Source organism: Spea bombifrons, chromosome 3 (genome assembly GCF_027358695.1).
Source record: "Spea bombifrons isolate aSpeBom1 chromosome 3, aSpeBom1.2.pri, whole genome shotgun sequence".
NCBI lineage: Eukaryota > Metazoa > Chordata > Amphibia > Anura > Pelobatidae > Spea > Spea bombifrons.
The window spans coordinates 64444191-64460480 of NC_071089.1; the positions used below are offsets into that span (position 1 = coordinate 64444191).

The window sequence follows — 16290 nt, forward strand, 5'->3', positions numbered from 1 at the left end:
AGTCATGTTAATTATAAATGCATTCATTGTATATGCACGCCATCTTGTTAGCATTGCTTGCTTTTCTTATCACCAGGCGGGATTGTCTCAGATTTCCTGTTGCAAGACTTCTCTCCACAAGATAAACCAAAAGGGTCAGGTGATGAAGCAATGGGTAAGGTTAAGCAGTGAGAGCAAGATAATGTCTAAATGGAGATTTATGATTGACACATTCACAGACATTTCCAGAACATTAAGTAAACAGTGTAATGAAAACTAACATATTTTGTATTCATAAATGGCTAAAAGTTGTAAAATATATGTAGAGTTCATGAACGTGTGTTATTCAAAGGGAAAATGATTTAGTTAAATAACTATTTATGCTACATTCTAATTTATTTCTCAGTTAAGTAGTGGGGAGGTTATTATGCTATATGCTTTTTTATATGGATCATTTACTGACATTTTACCATTTAAATACCAACAAATGATAACCACATGTAGCATGATATTATTTTTAGGAGTTTTTCTTAATAGTTTTTAAATACACTAAAAAGGGGAAATATCAAGTTCAAATAACTCATTAATATATAAGAATAGATAATTGAACCAACTTTGTTATGGCAAGGTATATATTTTTAAGTAAGAGAAGCAAAAAAAACGGTTACATATTCCAAATATTTTGTGACAATTTAAAGCAGGATTTTTTCCCCATAACAAAGCCACATTTAATCATGAAAGAAAGAAATCTATTTTGTGAGAGAACTAAAAAAATCTATTTAGTGTACCCTAGCAACTGCTTATTTGCTCAAATAAAGCTAATAAGCAGGGATAATTTTCTCTATAACCTTTTGAGTTTGGCTACTGCTGCTGTGTATATTTAAAATATCTACTATGTTAGATTCCTGGTAGAAGGACTCTGCAACATACCTATTACTTGGGAAACAAGATACGTAAAGATATTGGTTTGAAGAATAATATGAGATTTCATTTTGATCAACTATTTTTTTTATTGGCTCAGTATAACAGGTTACTTGGTAGCTTTATAGACCCACTGAAGAGACACAATCTATAAAAGTCATTGATTCTGAATTTCTGCAGTAAAGCAATAAGATTAAAATTTGTATCCCCAGGAGTGAGATAACTGCTCTAAACACATTTCTAAAGAAACCACCAAGCAGGAAATTCTGTTTAACATTTGTACCCATTACTTCTGAAGGAAAACGTTAACCATGGTGCATTGAAACTTACGTTGCTAAAAATATAAAGATGCATGATGTAAATCACCATTTATGTACATCTCACATAATGTTACAAAAAATATGTACTGCGAACTGAAAATTACTAATAAAAGTTACGTTATGTAAGTACGTTCTAAATGACCATATACTATTTAAACACAATGAACATATGGGGATTGTGTGAGGCCCTTAAATTCAACATGCGCAACAATGTCCCAAGATGTACTTATCTTTTCTCAAAACGTAAAACTCATCTCAACTTGTAGCTGTTGAGCCATTCTACAGACGATAATGGTTGGAAACCATGCAAAGTGCAATTCTTGTGCAAAGTTCTAAAAAGTTGAGAAATCACGACAACCAGTAGGGTGCCTGTGTTGATTTCTCCACTTTAACTTCCTAACACCCGCATTGCAGTCCAAAGAGGAGATGCTGCAACAAAAAAATAGTCCAGAGTATGGTATATAACAAAGATTGTAGCTTCCTGTAAACACGCAGGAGGTGTAAACTGTGTATTGTCACAGTGTGTGAGCACGGATGTGTATGTGTAAGCACATTGGCAAGGATGTAATCATATGTGTTGGTGTGAGTGTGTCAGTCTGCACAAACGTGAAAGTGTGTTAAAATTTGTGCAAGTGCATTTGTGAGTTACTGGAGGGAGAAGCAAGGGAAAGATGGGGGATGTCAAATATAATAATGAATAAGGGGAGAGAAAGGAAAGATATAAAAATGGAGGGCAGATGGATACAAACGGGGGAGAGAACGAGGAAAAAGACAGATAAAAAGGGAGGAGAGAGATGAAAAGGTGAAAGAAGAGGAGCGATAAAGAGAAATAGAAGAGATGAAATAAAAAACATACCATGAGAAGGGGGGGTCAAAGAAAAGGAGAGGGAGGGAGATAGAAGGAAGGAAGGAAGGAGAGATAGGAAAAGGGTAAGGAGGAGGATTGATAAAGAGAAAAGGAGAAGAGAAAAAAAGATAAAAGAGTGATAATGAGAATGGGGAAAGAAAAAGGGAGAGATACAGAACGAGGAGGACAAAAAGAGCATAGGGAGAGCCGAGATAAAGAAAAGTGGAAGAGATTATGAGAAAGGCAAGGATCAAATAGAAGGGGGAGAGATAAAGAGAGGTAATGAGAAAGGGGAGAGATAATGGGAAAGAGTGCATTTGTGTTTTGAAACTGTTTGTATGTTAGAGTAAACAAGTGTATGCTTGCACGTAGAGCCCTGTGTGGGGCAGTTTTCTTAATCCTGCTCCCGCTGAATTTCTGACCATTACCGCCTACTCCCGCAACGAGTGTGTTCCGCTCCCGCAACATATGTGTCCAATCCTACCTGCTCCTGCAAACATCATTCACAAACAATTCCCTCATTCGTATTCACATTCATTCCCTCATGCACAGATACTAATCATTCACAGATACTCATTCATTCCCCCAATCACGCATACTCATTCATACAAACTCCCCACCCCGTTAGCTGAACGGCAGATTTCCCGCACACTCCCGCAAGGCTACCTTCTGTTGCTCGCACACAGCGTCTTTTCTCTTGTTCCGCCCAGGACCCCAACGAAAAAAGAGCCGTCGTGTGCGAGCAACGCGAAGGCAGCCTTGCGGGAGTGTGCGGGATTACTCGGATCCGCAGGTACATTGTCTGACCGCTCACAACACCCTAAAAACTGCCTGCACCCGCAAGTTTTTTGACGTTTTTTGGATGTTTATGTGTAAGGGCAAGCGTATGTATGGGTTTATGGGCAGACATTTGTAAGAGTATATATATTATATTATATTATATTATATATATATATATATATATATATACACACACACACACACACATATACAGTCTATCCATTACTATTTTGGGTCTAAAGTGTAAAGAAAATATAAATGTTGTGCGCCTGAGCAAGACAGAGGGGACCTCTGTGGGTGCAAATTGAGTGTGGGGTAAATCTTGTGGATGCAATATGTGCAGTGTGTGAAGCGCCCACTCCCAAAAGTGGACTCCAGGGCTATCAAATCTGCCATGGGCTCTATTCAGGGATTGTTCAGAGACCTAGGAACGCCCCTGTTTCAGGTAGAGAAATACCTTAATAATTATTATTACCTTAATAATAAATAAAAATAATAAACTACTGAAATAATGGAACACAAAATGCCAGGCAAGCCCCTAACAAAAAAATACATTAAAAAAAAAACCGGGACTGCGTTTCATCGTCTTATAAGGGAATGACTTCTACTAGAAAGAAGCAGAACCTATTTAAAGCATTTTGTGATGTGTTTAAGGTTGTAAGTGAGAACTAAGACCTAATGCTGCAATGATTGCCAGGCAAAAACAAGAGCCTTTTCGTGTGTGGGGGGGTTTGCACCAAATAAAAATACAACTCAGCTGCACAAAACAAGTCAACCCAAATGGAATTTCCCCACATCATACAAGGTTTTGTACGATAGACAGGAGCCAGTCTGTATACCTTGGTTACTGTGGCAACAACTAAGATTTTGTTCTCATATTTAAGCAACTGAGTCATAGCCTATTTCACTTTCATGTGGACGAAACACTCTGCAGAGCATCAACATTTCTGGCACTAAAAAAGGAAAACATAGTGCTGATAAGTTAAAGGGACAGTCCAATGTCCTATATAGCCCCGCCAAAAAAGAATGCATTATTGACGTCCTTGAAAGTAAGTTTCTAAACATTCTTTACCTCTAAGAAAGAAAAGGGAAAAAAAAACACAAAAACACTTACAGGGAAACAATCACAGCAGTTTAAAAACAGCAGTTTACAGCCCCCCACATCTGTGTTGCTACCGGAGAGAAAGTGCTCCCATTGAGAGGTATGAACAGGCGGGCCTCATTAGACCACTTGGAACTCTTGCACAAGCCGGTGATGGAAATGGCTGGCATGCGTATCTCCTGACAATGCTCTGAACAGGAGATAGATAGGACCAGAAGCATTTCCCACAAGCTAAGAAGCTGCATTTGGATGCAAAAAAAAAAAAATTTAAAAAAATAGGTAGGACATGAGATGACAATTGGCTATCATATGCTTTAAAAAACACATGATGGCTGATGTCCCTTTAAAACGAAATGCCTAAAACTCTTCAGTGTGTTCCTGTAATTAGATCCTTGTCAGCATTATATGTGAACAGCTGTACTCTGAACAGCAGCGTCTACACTCAAGAACTGTATCGTGAATCAATAGAAATGTAACTGTATTCATCTCCCAAATGATCGCTAATAAAAAGTTTTAACATTTCACAGTCGCACATCATGTTGCTCATTTGAGGAAAGACAACAATAGCCAAACTGCATTACTGGCACACCATGCTAAGTGAAAAAAATAAAGGGATTAAGGTATTCTGCTTCAATTAAAAACTAATTTTCATTATACAAAAGATACAGATAATTTCGGAAGCATAGCTAGAGGTCCTCTAATATGAGAATATAGAAAATAGCTGCATACATTGTTGGCTCATAAACATATGAATATATAAACAGGTATTAATAGGTCTAAACTAATATATATCTATCTATATATCTATATATATATATATATATATATATATATATATATATATATATATATATATAGATATAGATATATATATATATAAAACATGAAAGCGGTATCTTAACCTCATTGTTTTAGGATTTGCATGATTATCACATTAAGTGCTGACTACTGTCAATTGGATAGCTTTTTTAAAAGTTGAGTCGGGAGAGAAGTTCAGGACAGGGAATTATTTAGATAATTGTAGTTTTTTTTGCTAATAGCTATATATTTAGATACCTTCTCTTCTGAAAAAGGCGCGCTTCACATGATTTTTGTCAAATGACATTTAAGATATTTCAGGACACATAGATTTTTGTGGTTTTTAGTACCCTGTGTCCTTATTCCACCAATTTTAAGTTTCTCACATCCCTTACACGGATTAAACATTTCACAGTCTACTTCCCACAGTGGAATGCTTATTGACAAGGCAATGACTGAAAGAATACACCCTATAAAAGCCCGAATATAATGCCAAATCCGAATGTGCAGAATATCGGTATTCTAAATATCTGGACAGACTATGACAAGCAAAATATAATACACTTATATAGCTGCTAGATTATATGTAATAAATGAATTATTATTTGTATTTTATTTCTACAGCGGCAACAATTTACGCAGCCCTTAATACAATACATGTATTAAAGGGGTAGGACAAGACTAGACAAACCGATACATTAGGTGGAGAGAGCCCTGCTCACAAGCTTACAATGAATGTGGATGTTTTAAATCTTACAAACCGACCTACTCACATAAAACACCCCCCTGCAAAAAAAAAAATGACAAAATGTTTTCTTTTCTCTTGAATCAATTATTACAGCGATATAGCCAATTAACTAATTACAAGTAGCCGACATGGCTCATCCGTGGCATTTATAATGAGTTTAGCTTTTCTCTCACAAGGAAACATAGCATTTTAAATTGTTATGGTCAAAATGTTACGATGAGATAGATATTTCTGGATACGGTACAGCTGTATTAGGGATGATGCTTCAAATGAATCATTTAGTTATTAAAAAGTACAGTACGTGGGAACTGCACCTTTAAGTTGACTGACATAATGGTCATAGCTCAAGGTTTATGTAGTAAAGAACAAATCTTAAATATACAAATTTAAAAAAAGGTGGAAGATGTCTGAGAAAAGAAAGGACAGCTCGTTCAAAAGGACCTACAGCATATTCTTTTGAGCTTCAGTCAAATGATGAGAAGTCTCCCTTAAACTCCAAACTCTGAAGAGCAACCAAGGAATGGATTTAAACCACTGTTTGCTGCATTCCAGATAACAGTCACAAACTATATCCTACACATAACACCCTTTTCCTTCATACCCATCTCATTTTTCCCAGGTTTTCTAGAATAAAACATGTCCACCTTGAACTCCTGAGTAACAACACTTCCAATGCAACAGTTCTAATGTCTGTTTCATAAAGAACCATATGAGGCAATTTTCAGTCTATAAATTACATACACTGATAAGATATTAACAAATAGACAAGTATATTAAAAGGAAAGTATATATACTAGAAGCATAGCAGTGGCACAGCTATTAGAATAATTTATTATATTACTTTTTCTCTTAGGTTGTTCATAAAAACACATGAGCTACTTTATGGTGCACGTTCTACAGTTTCCAATGATATAGCACTAAGTTTGTATCGAACTGAAAAATACCTCCACAAAAAGAAATTAAAAAAAATAGTACAAAACCAAAATGTATTTTTAAACATCATGGTTTATTAATATTTCATTATATAGTCATATGATGCAGTAATGTAAAAACCAATTACAGTTATACATACACCTATGTCCCATATAATTAGTGTTTGTGTGTGCATAAAATATACATGTTACAAAGAGTGCCAATGAACAGAATTTTTTTAAATTAAAAATATGCCAATTTATTAAAACTATAAGTGTTAACCTGACCCATTATTAATTATATATATATAAAGAATGTATTTCTTGTTTCAATCAATTGACTACTAATATTTATTAATAGTTCACAAATGTCACCTGATCCAAGTGATATGATCACAAGGGGGGTTATTTTAAATTTTTAAAGATTTTAAATTACATGATTTATTGTAATCTCTGTAACAAAAATTATGAGACGTACAAAAACAAAACAAAACAACATACAAAGTACTCCAGGACTGTCTTGTTCCTAAAAGCCCTGCCATCAAGTGTGGACAAGAATAGCGAGAATGGTTAATCAGTGAATCATCTTGTTTTTGCATGTTACATGCTACATGTAGGCTTCATAGGTTGCATTTCTGTTAAAATTGGGAGTGTTTATCACCACAATCCTCTTGCTTAGAATTCACTCCCCCCCACCACTCCATCAGATGCTTGGTGGGTGGGAACCCCTCCCCCAGTCCTAACTGCCATGTGAGTTCAGAGAAAATATTGTAACATTCACTACTGCTCAAAAACAGAGCTAGCATGACAAATAATTGAAAAAGGAACACTTCGTGTCCCAGCAACAATGCAACTAGGAGCGCATCATCCACCACAACTGTCCAAACCCAATTTTTTCTCCTATCCGCTACTAGATTTATTAAGAATTGGAAAAAATATAGAAAGACATAAATAGGGAGTATAATAATGACTCGAAGAATGACATATCATAACATTGTTTATTTTGTTTTAAATAAATATACACACGCGCACAAATCTAGAGATATACACAGGGGAATAACTATTACATATACATACAAAGATGCAGAATACTATGGTACTACAGCAATAAGATTGGCATTGTTAATAATATTGGGTACATACACACAACAAACATTTGCCTTGTTACGCCAATGATCCAGTCAACTAGTATCTCTATACAAGCTAGACACAATGGGTTTGCTGAAATCCATTGTATGCATGAAACCAGAAAGCCTGGCGTGTATTATACGTATGCATAAACAATGGGTAAAAAACAGGTATTCTCATGGAAAAATAAAAATAAAAAAAACACCTTAACCCTTGCATCTGAAATTTACACACAAAAGTGTTAAATAAATAAATAAAAGAAAAAAGAAAGAAAAAACAAACCTATGGTTGCGAAATATTCCCTTACCACAGATTGTTTTGTGAGGGGAAAAAAATAGATTTTGGATGTCTGATTCATTCTATGATTCACCTTCAACCCCTATCTATGACTCACTGGAGGGAAGTCACATGATTACAACGTTGAAAGAGAAAGAACAATTTTCTTTCCTTTCCGATGGAAAAAAAAATCCTTTCTACAGGAGAAACAAAAGCTGGTATTAGCTGTCCATGGCCATTCATGGGTGGGGCCTGCATGCCAAAAAGCTGTAATGGGCTGAGGTTAATCTTAATGGGGGCCCACTTTAACCTTCTGAATGCATCAAAAATGTGAAAACTGCATGCACCTCCCCCACCAGGTTTCCTGCACCAATCTTACACCCAGTGGAAGAAAAAAAAAAAAAGATTGAAAGGGATTTTTAACCGATTCCACACGAACAATAACGATCACCTATTATACAGCAGCGTATATATTAAAGAGTGACAAAGATCCTTGTGCTTGTTATCATTGGTGAAGCCTACGTACAGACATAGATTCCCTAAACACACACAAAACACATCCACTTCAGAAGAGACATGGATAAAAAGGAGTATCCAATGACTAGAGTGATGGGTGGTCCTCCAGGTCCTGTGTATATTATTAAGGATGAATAGATAAAGTGTCAGGAGTACGTTTTATCGCCAACCAAGATTAAAAAGCCTTTAAACCTCTCTTTAGATATTTAGCACATTTGATGCAAGCCATTTTAAATTATTAGTGAAAATACTGGCAAACTTAAAAAAAGATAGGAAAGGGAATAAAGGGGAAAAACAAGAAAGGACATTTTCATGACAGGACATTTACCAAGTGCAGAAAAACATATACATTTCCATTATATATATATATATATATATATGTTTTTATTATTGATGTTTCCATTTATCAAGCTCCAAATTAATAGCGTAAAACAATAAAGAATAAAATATTAACAAGGCGGAAGGTTAGAGCAATACAGGTCAGGCAGATCCTCAATGGAAATAAAAGGGTTACTTGTAAGGGATAATATGGGGGTGAGGGGAGTGCCCAAGGAAGTGGTGAGCAATGAACAGCTATGACCCTCACTTCCCTGGTTTGATCAAGAGAATCTGCAACCTGAGCCAAAGGGTGCAAATTCCTCCCATTCAAAGTTCTTCAATGGAGTGGGGGAAGGAACATTAACCCTTTCATTGCCGACACAAGACTATATGGTAAGACCTTCTACTTCCTCATCCTTTTTTCCCCCCTAAGCCACAGTGTGTTTCGCTAGTTACAGAAATCTTCAGCTCGATGCTAGCTGTTAGAATAATCCAGTAACATTTTATCTGTATCTTTTCTTAGGCAATACAAGCGCATGCAAAAACCCAGAAAAGGTAACGGACCGATCATAAGCATTTATGCCCGAAATAAAAAATTTATACCGAGTAATTTTTTTCTTAAACTCTGTTTAATGTGCATTCACCAACTTTTCGAAATCAATAGCTTTCTTGTGTTTTAGAGGCAAAATTATTAAAATATAATAAAAAAAAATAGTCTCACAAGAAGGAAGATTACTAAATATTTGTAATTTAGGAATATATTTGTGTTTATTTTGCCTGGTGCAGAAGATAATGACATGTTATTCACTATCCAAGTTTAGCAATCATATCTATCCCATAATATGCCTTGGCCAACCTGTAACAAAGCTACAAAAATGGGTTTAAACGGATTCATAGAATTTGCAATAGGCACATAGACATATGTGGGCAAACTAGTATAACAATGCCTTAAGACTAGGCTGAGGTCAATGTTTTAGAAACACTGAGATGCTGTAACAGGTAAACTAGGCTAACAGGACTTTGGACAAAGCCAGCTTGTTCACATTAACCTGCCACTAGAATCAAATAAGTTACTCCTAGAGAAAATACTATAAAGTCACAATTATTATAGATATATAGTGCATGAACTTTGGTTACACTCACTTAAGTTAACAGTCGGCCAAGTGGCATTCATCTTAAATCCTTATTTGCTCGTTTGAGCAGGGCCCTCCTCACCTGTTGTCTCTGTTAGTCAATTTGTCATGTTACATACTACTTATGTCCTGTCTACCCATTGTACAGCGCTACGGAATTTGATGGCGCTATATAAAACAATAAATAATAATTTGTGTCTAATCAAGCTTCAGTATCATCTTTAAATGTGATGTGTCTTGTAAATTTGAATATGTTCAGTAAACTTAAGGAATCGGGTACATAAGCAAAACCAAGATACTTTCCTGCAAGAATATCGAAGCATGTAACTTCAACATAGAGCAGGACCTCATGGGTTTTTGTTATATGTAATTAGTTACTAAGCATCAAATGAACGGTTCATATAAGCTATGCTAATGGTCTTCTAAGTGTGTCTAGGGTAAATTAAATAGTAGTTAAAAAGGGGCCATTCTTGGTGCTGCAGCCAGGGCATCATCTTTATGATGCATTTAAGGGTGACCAGGAATTCACTGTAAGAATTTAACTTATAGTGAAGGGTAGTTTCAACACAGTGATTGAATGAGAAAAGCTTCTGTACATGAATGGTATTAAAATGCAGACAGATATGCACAAAATAAAACATTTTATGTAAGGTTTTTTGTAATTGTCCACTCAAATACTAAGCTTAATTATAAAGGGAATAAAAATGACAAGCGCATATGTAGCTACATACTGAAAGACTAATTTAAGAACTACCTGCTTAAGAGACACAAGGTACGCCAACAGTGTTTATGCTCTTACAGAGACCAATGTACTGACAGCTCATCTCTTCCATTGAACAATTAACCATAGATTATGTTTAGCCACTCTAGATACGAATGATTAATATGCCAGAATTGTATAAAATCCCAAACGACGGTAAACACATAGCCACCTCATAACAATGCCGGTGTCAGAAAGAAAAGAAGGGGTGAACTTAACCTTCGATAACTCTGCTTTATTAGTAGGACACAATACTAAAATCATGTCTTAACATTATATAATATAATATATATATATATATATATACACACACACACACACTGACATAAAACCATGTTTGCAATTCAGTGACTTGGCTCAGGCTGACACTGTGAGCTAAAAGAAGGGACTTGCTATTTAAATAACATAAGATCTTGAAAAAACTCATACAATAGTCACCTCTTACATAAATCAAGAACACCTACTCAGTAAGGCTAGCTGATAATTAAGCCACACCAGAGAATGTGCAACTTCAAGGTCCATTACATTTAAGGTAAACCATATCCCTACGCTGTTCAATATTTCTTTTAAAGACTCCATACATCTATCCTGGGAACCTACCACTACATTTTTTACATACAGAAGTGTTTGCACAATTAAAAGAGCATAATTAAAATGCATAATTGGGGGGGGATTAAAAATGCTTTGGAAATAAAAAATGTCTGCAGTTCCTGTGGGTAATAGTTTAGCTAGTCTTTTTTTTATTATTTTTTTTTTTTTTACTTCACAGATCAAATTGAAGAACACAGTCACATTGTGTTGTAAAATATGCTAGAAGTAAGACACATGAACAGAAAAAACAAAATCAAGTACCACTGGGTGAATTGTTCAGCAATAAACATTCAATTTCAAGTTCTTCATAAATAAAAGGCAATTAATTATATTGCTAGCATTTGAAAGAAGAAAGAAAAAGAACAAGAGTAATGCTAGGTAATAGCGCGCCAGTATTTTGATGGGAGAATATACCAAGATCCAACACAGGATGCTGCTTCTGAATAGAGAGTACCATTAATATCTCATGTAATAACATGATGACATAATTAGAGTTATTTTTTAATTAATCACAGCATACAAAGATCATGTTCTTTTTTTATTATTAAAGCTGTATGAAACAGCAAGCTTTGTTGGCTCATCACGTGCTCCTAAATTAAAGAGCAATAAACTAAACAAACAAATTCTCTTGTATAAAACACTATATATTAGCATCTTATAATATAACACAGACCAATGCCATTTAAAATAGCCCCAGCAATATGAGAACACATAATGCAACACAAACACTGGGTCAGCACCCTGTGGAGTCCAACACAGAACATTAAACAGTTTATTATCTAATATTAAACATTAAGTGTTGGACCACACATTATTTATATTATATGTATTCAATGCAATTACTAATATATATATATATATATATATATATATATATATATATATATATATATATATATATATATATATATATATACATATACATATACACACACACACAATCTTAACCACTTACAAAAGTCATCTTGCTGTATATTTTAAAAACATAATTCTGGATTTGCAAATATAGGCTGGTTAAAGAAAATCTAGAATCACAAATGTGAACCAGGTTTAATGTTTTCATTACTGACCAACATTTAGAAAAACAAACCCCTACATAATGTGCTTGAGAAGTTTAAATATCCCAGTCACACAGCAAATATTTGCATGTAATAGGATCTTCTCTCCAAAACAGGTATGACATCTTGAAAACTATTTGCATGAAATAAGAAATCAAGTTATACAGAAAAAAAATTAAACTTTATATATTTCAGATACCCATGCAGAATCAATTACACTATGTCATTCACTTAAAACTAAATTGTAGCTATATGTATGAACAATTTAATAAGACGTGGCATTTGTTATTTATTTCACCGATACATACATGGCTTTCTGTTTGGTAAACATAGTAATTAATAGCATTGCACATAATTTATTAATCTAGATACTATTTACAATATAGAAAATTATACAATTTTCTTATTTAGTACTTATAAGAATAATTAAATGTATTTTAATATTGGGTGAAAACACAGAAATGATGATACAATTACAGAAAGGAAGTTTTTTCAGTTTATTCAGCTATAAAGAAAATTTATGAGATCGTAAAAGGCAATTTAACGACCTAAGAGGTTCAAATGAAAAAGGGGACCAGGCAACTGATAGCACTGAGACCTTACAAAGATTTGGGCAAAAAGGATCCAAGGAAAAAAATTATCTGAAGAATATGCTGTTTCATATCAAGAATAAAAAAAAAATGCATGAAACGGAAGACATGGAGAACAAAATAAATAAGTCCGGTCCATAAAAATAATCCCCCCCGCGTTTGAGTTCACACTTTACACCTATCATTTGTTGAAACAGACAAAGCACTGAGTGGCGGGCCTGGGGGAAAGCTATCCAGCAAAGAACAGAGAGATGTCCCCATGTGACCCATCAGGCTCCATGTCACCGGGGCTTTGTTTCGTTGGGGCTGAACCATGGCCCCAATCAAAGCAATCACGAGATGGGATAGCAATACAACGGGAGGGACACAGATAAATCAGCATCAAATCAAACACACATAAGCAATATAATAAAGAACATGTAAAATAATTTCCAATTTTTGAGCTAAAGGGCAAGTGACAAGCACATTCAGAGTTAAGCTGGGACTTGACAGAAGTCCAGCTCATGCACCAGGAATTCTGAGAACGTGACGGTTCTTCAAGGCTTAATACAGGACCATATTACTGCTTTCTGCAAACCGTGGTAAAAAAAAAAAAAAAAAAAAAAAAAAAAACATTTTTCCATACCACAACTACAGTTCCTTAGAAAAGCTCACAAGAGATGGTAGCTTAACCCACACATTGCCAGTAACAGAAGAAACTACATTAAAACAAATTGCAGGTGGAAGCCACAGGGAAAAAAAAAAAAAACGACTTCCTTTAGTGTCTAGGCAGTCGGATGTGAATTATTGACAGCTACAATGCATTCTGTACTGGATCAAATGCACCCCTCATCACACGCCGGGTTGGTGACCACACTCGACCTTCCTCTGGCCAGCCATGGACATACCTGAAGAACAATCTGCCTAATCACAGAAAGTACCTTTCTTCAGGAGCACATTGTACATGGAGCATGGCTGTGATCTCACAGAGGCCTGAGAGCCTATAAAATCCAGGCACAATCTATGGGATAGCAAAACAAACATTTTCTGCCTCTGGCCACAGGCTTTCTCAACTTGAGTGCCCTCAAAGACACAAGAAGGGACCGCACACAAGATTTCCTGCTGTTCACAACCGGCTAACAGGGAAAGAACTGCCCTTTTAAAATGCAACATTGACTTTCCAGTTCTTAACTTCAGGCTAGTTTAAATTTTTTATTGGGCATTCTTCAGTAGCTAAATTACTGGTTTCACACATTACTGCAAATTACAGAAGAGCACCAAGCACAAACATAACAGGTAGTTAAAACATGCGATTTGTGACGTCACCTACACCACAGCTATACCTACCAGATGAAACCCCCATCAATTAGGAAGATGTGCCAGATAGATAAGGGGAAAGCAAAATAGTCTGGATGTTTAAAAGGAAGCATGTGACCTCCCCCCCACCTTCCTCACAACACATATAGCATAGCCATTGACTGCAGGAGGTGCAAAGGAGAACAGTAGGATTTGGTAATGAAAGGGTCAAAGTGGGTGGCTTATCCTTGGCCTTGTGGGTGGTTAGGAAGGAGGGGGTGGGGGAAGAGGGTCAACTTACTTGGTGTACAAAAACATCCACCGGGTTTTCCAAGGAACTTCCCTCTCGGCTGGTCATAGCAATGAAACCGAATCCCATGCGCACATTGAACCACTTGCAATGTCCAGTACCATGCAAGACTTGGATGCCTTCCTCCTCCTCCTCCTCCTCTTCTTCCTGCTCTGGCAGCTTCCCCTGTTCTTCTCCAGTACCTTTACTAGCCCCTCCTGAGGAAGAGAGCAAAGACAAACATGGTCACAAACAGTCTTACAACAACAGCCATAACAGGAGTCATCACACTGCACACACTTTGTACATATATGTTCTCTGACAAGGCTTGGCCTGGACTTCTCCACAGCATGCCACCGCGACCCTCCATCTAACCCTATTGTGTTTATTTCTAAACCCATGTGCTGGTAACGCAGGTGATCGCTCGCAAAGGAGTTGAAAGCTGGCGATAAGTCGCATGTGCTGCTGCATCCCCGCAACATAACGTATAATGCGACCCCACTCCGAAGGAAAAGAAGAGGCTCGTACAGGGCGCGGGGAAGGAGGTGAATCGAGATACGGCGATTATTGCACAACAGTTTGTTTTTGCACATGCACGGGATCTCCGGTTTGTGTGTTGTTTTTTTTCTCCCCAATTTCCTGCAGTAACTTTATTTGCAAAATCAGGGCAGGTGGATTGTCTTTTTTTTTGTTACATGTCAAAAAAGCGATCTCCTACAAAAGAACTGAAACAAAAGCTACCCCCTCCCCATCAAAAGCTTCTGCCCTCGCTTTCTGACTCTACAGAAGGCGGCACGCGTAGCATTTTAGCAGATCCCATTCACTTAGGTTAGAGAGTACCCCCCTCCTCCCCGACACCCTGCAACCAACAGCCTCTCAATTAACCCCACCGCCGCTCATCCCTGTCTGCCAGTCCAAGCGCGGCGGATTTCTAAGCACGATCAAAATCGAATTAACCTGAGAGAATTTTTTTAAAGAAAATATATATATATATATATAAACAGATGTATATATTCTGAACCTTCGGCCATGATGCCTTCTGTTCCAGCAACGACAGATGAAAAGTTTCCTTTTTGATTGGTGTGATCTGCAGCATCAATGTGACATCCTGATCTGGAGCGATCCCAAATTTAGCTCGCATGGTCTAGCGTGCTCTCCCTCTTGTGAGTCTCTCTCCCTTCTCCGTGCTCGCTCCCTGGCCCCCTCGTGCACACGTGACTCTGTCAATTACATGCCTTCTTGCTACTAATTTTCAGCACGGATCGTGGATGGGGGCTGGCAGGAGCTGCGCTCAGCCAATCAGCGGCTCGTCCAGCCTGCCACGGAAATCATTTATGAATGAACTCTTCACTACACACACACACACACTCACGCACATATAAACGCGTGCGATACATACACACAGCCATAAAGTGGATAGGCACGTTGTGTGCTTTAGGGAACAAGGACAAGTTCACGCGTTGTGTATTGGGTCCTACTTAAGAAAATACTTCGCTTTATATGCGATTCACAGATCTCTTATTATAGGAGGAGGGCGACATGGGAAAGTCACATAGGTTGGACAACACAGTAATCTAGTTTCGATGGATGGTGGACTGCAACTCCGATGACCCTCGGGAGTGAGGACGCTTGACGATCGCTGCATGGGAGGGGAGACATTCTTTATCAAGCTTGCTAATCGTTTTGATTGGAAGAATTGTTAACCCCAAAGGCAAGGAGGCAGATGGGTTAAACATAGAGGTTTGGGAGTGTGTGTGTGTGTTTTAAAAGAGGAGGGGGTAGGGAAGAGGCGGGTGCTGGATCGGACTTCAGAGGTTTCTCCGCCATCTCTTTCCGGGGGAGGGGATGTGATTAATGACTTCCTAAATAAGAGAGCGGCATTGGAAAGGGGTGAAACAGCATGTCGATCAACAGCGATTGTTTTCTACGAGAAGGGACAATATATCTATA

The 16290-nt window shown here is 37.0% G+C and overlaps 1 protein-coding gene across 2 annotated transcripts in view; it reads right to left on the reverse strand.

Annotated features, from left to right (window-relative positions):
• LIN28B (lin-28 homolog B) overlaps nt 1–16290 on the reverse strand; it is a 45312-nt gene that overhangs the window by 20452 nt on the left and 8570 nt on the right. Inside the window, exons 1-2 of one of the 2 annotated variants that reach the window (XM_053459988.1) lie at nt 15362–15697; nt 14353–14558 (exon numbers count right to left, since the gene is read on the reverse strand). In XM_053459988.1, the coding sequence (XP_053315963.1) occupies nt 14353–14558; nt 15362–15371 (216 nt within the window). In that variant the 5' untranslated portion in view covers nt 15372–15697. Of the gene's footprint in view, nt 1–14352; nt 14559–15361; nt 15698–16290 lie in introns of those variants that run through there. The other variant, XM_053459987.1, reaches the window with a different exon arrangement.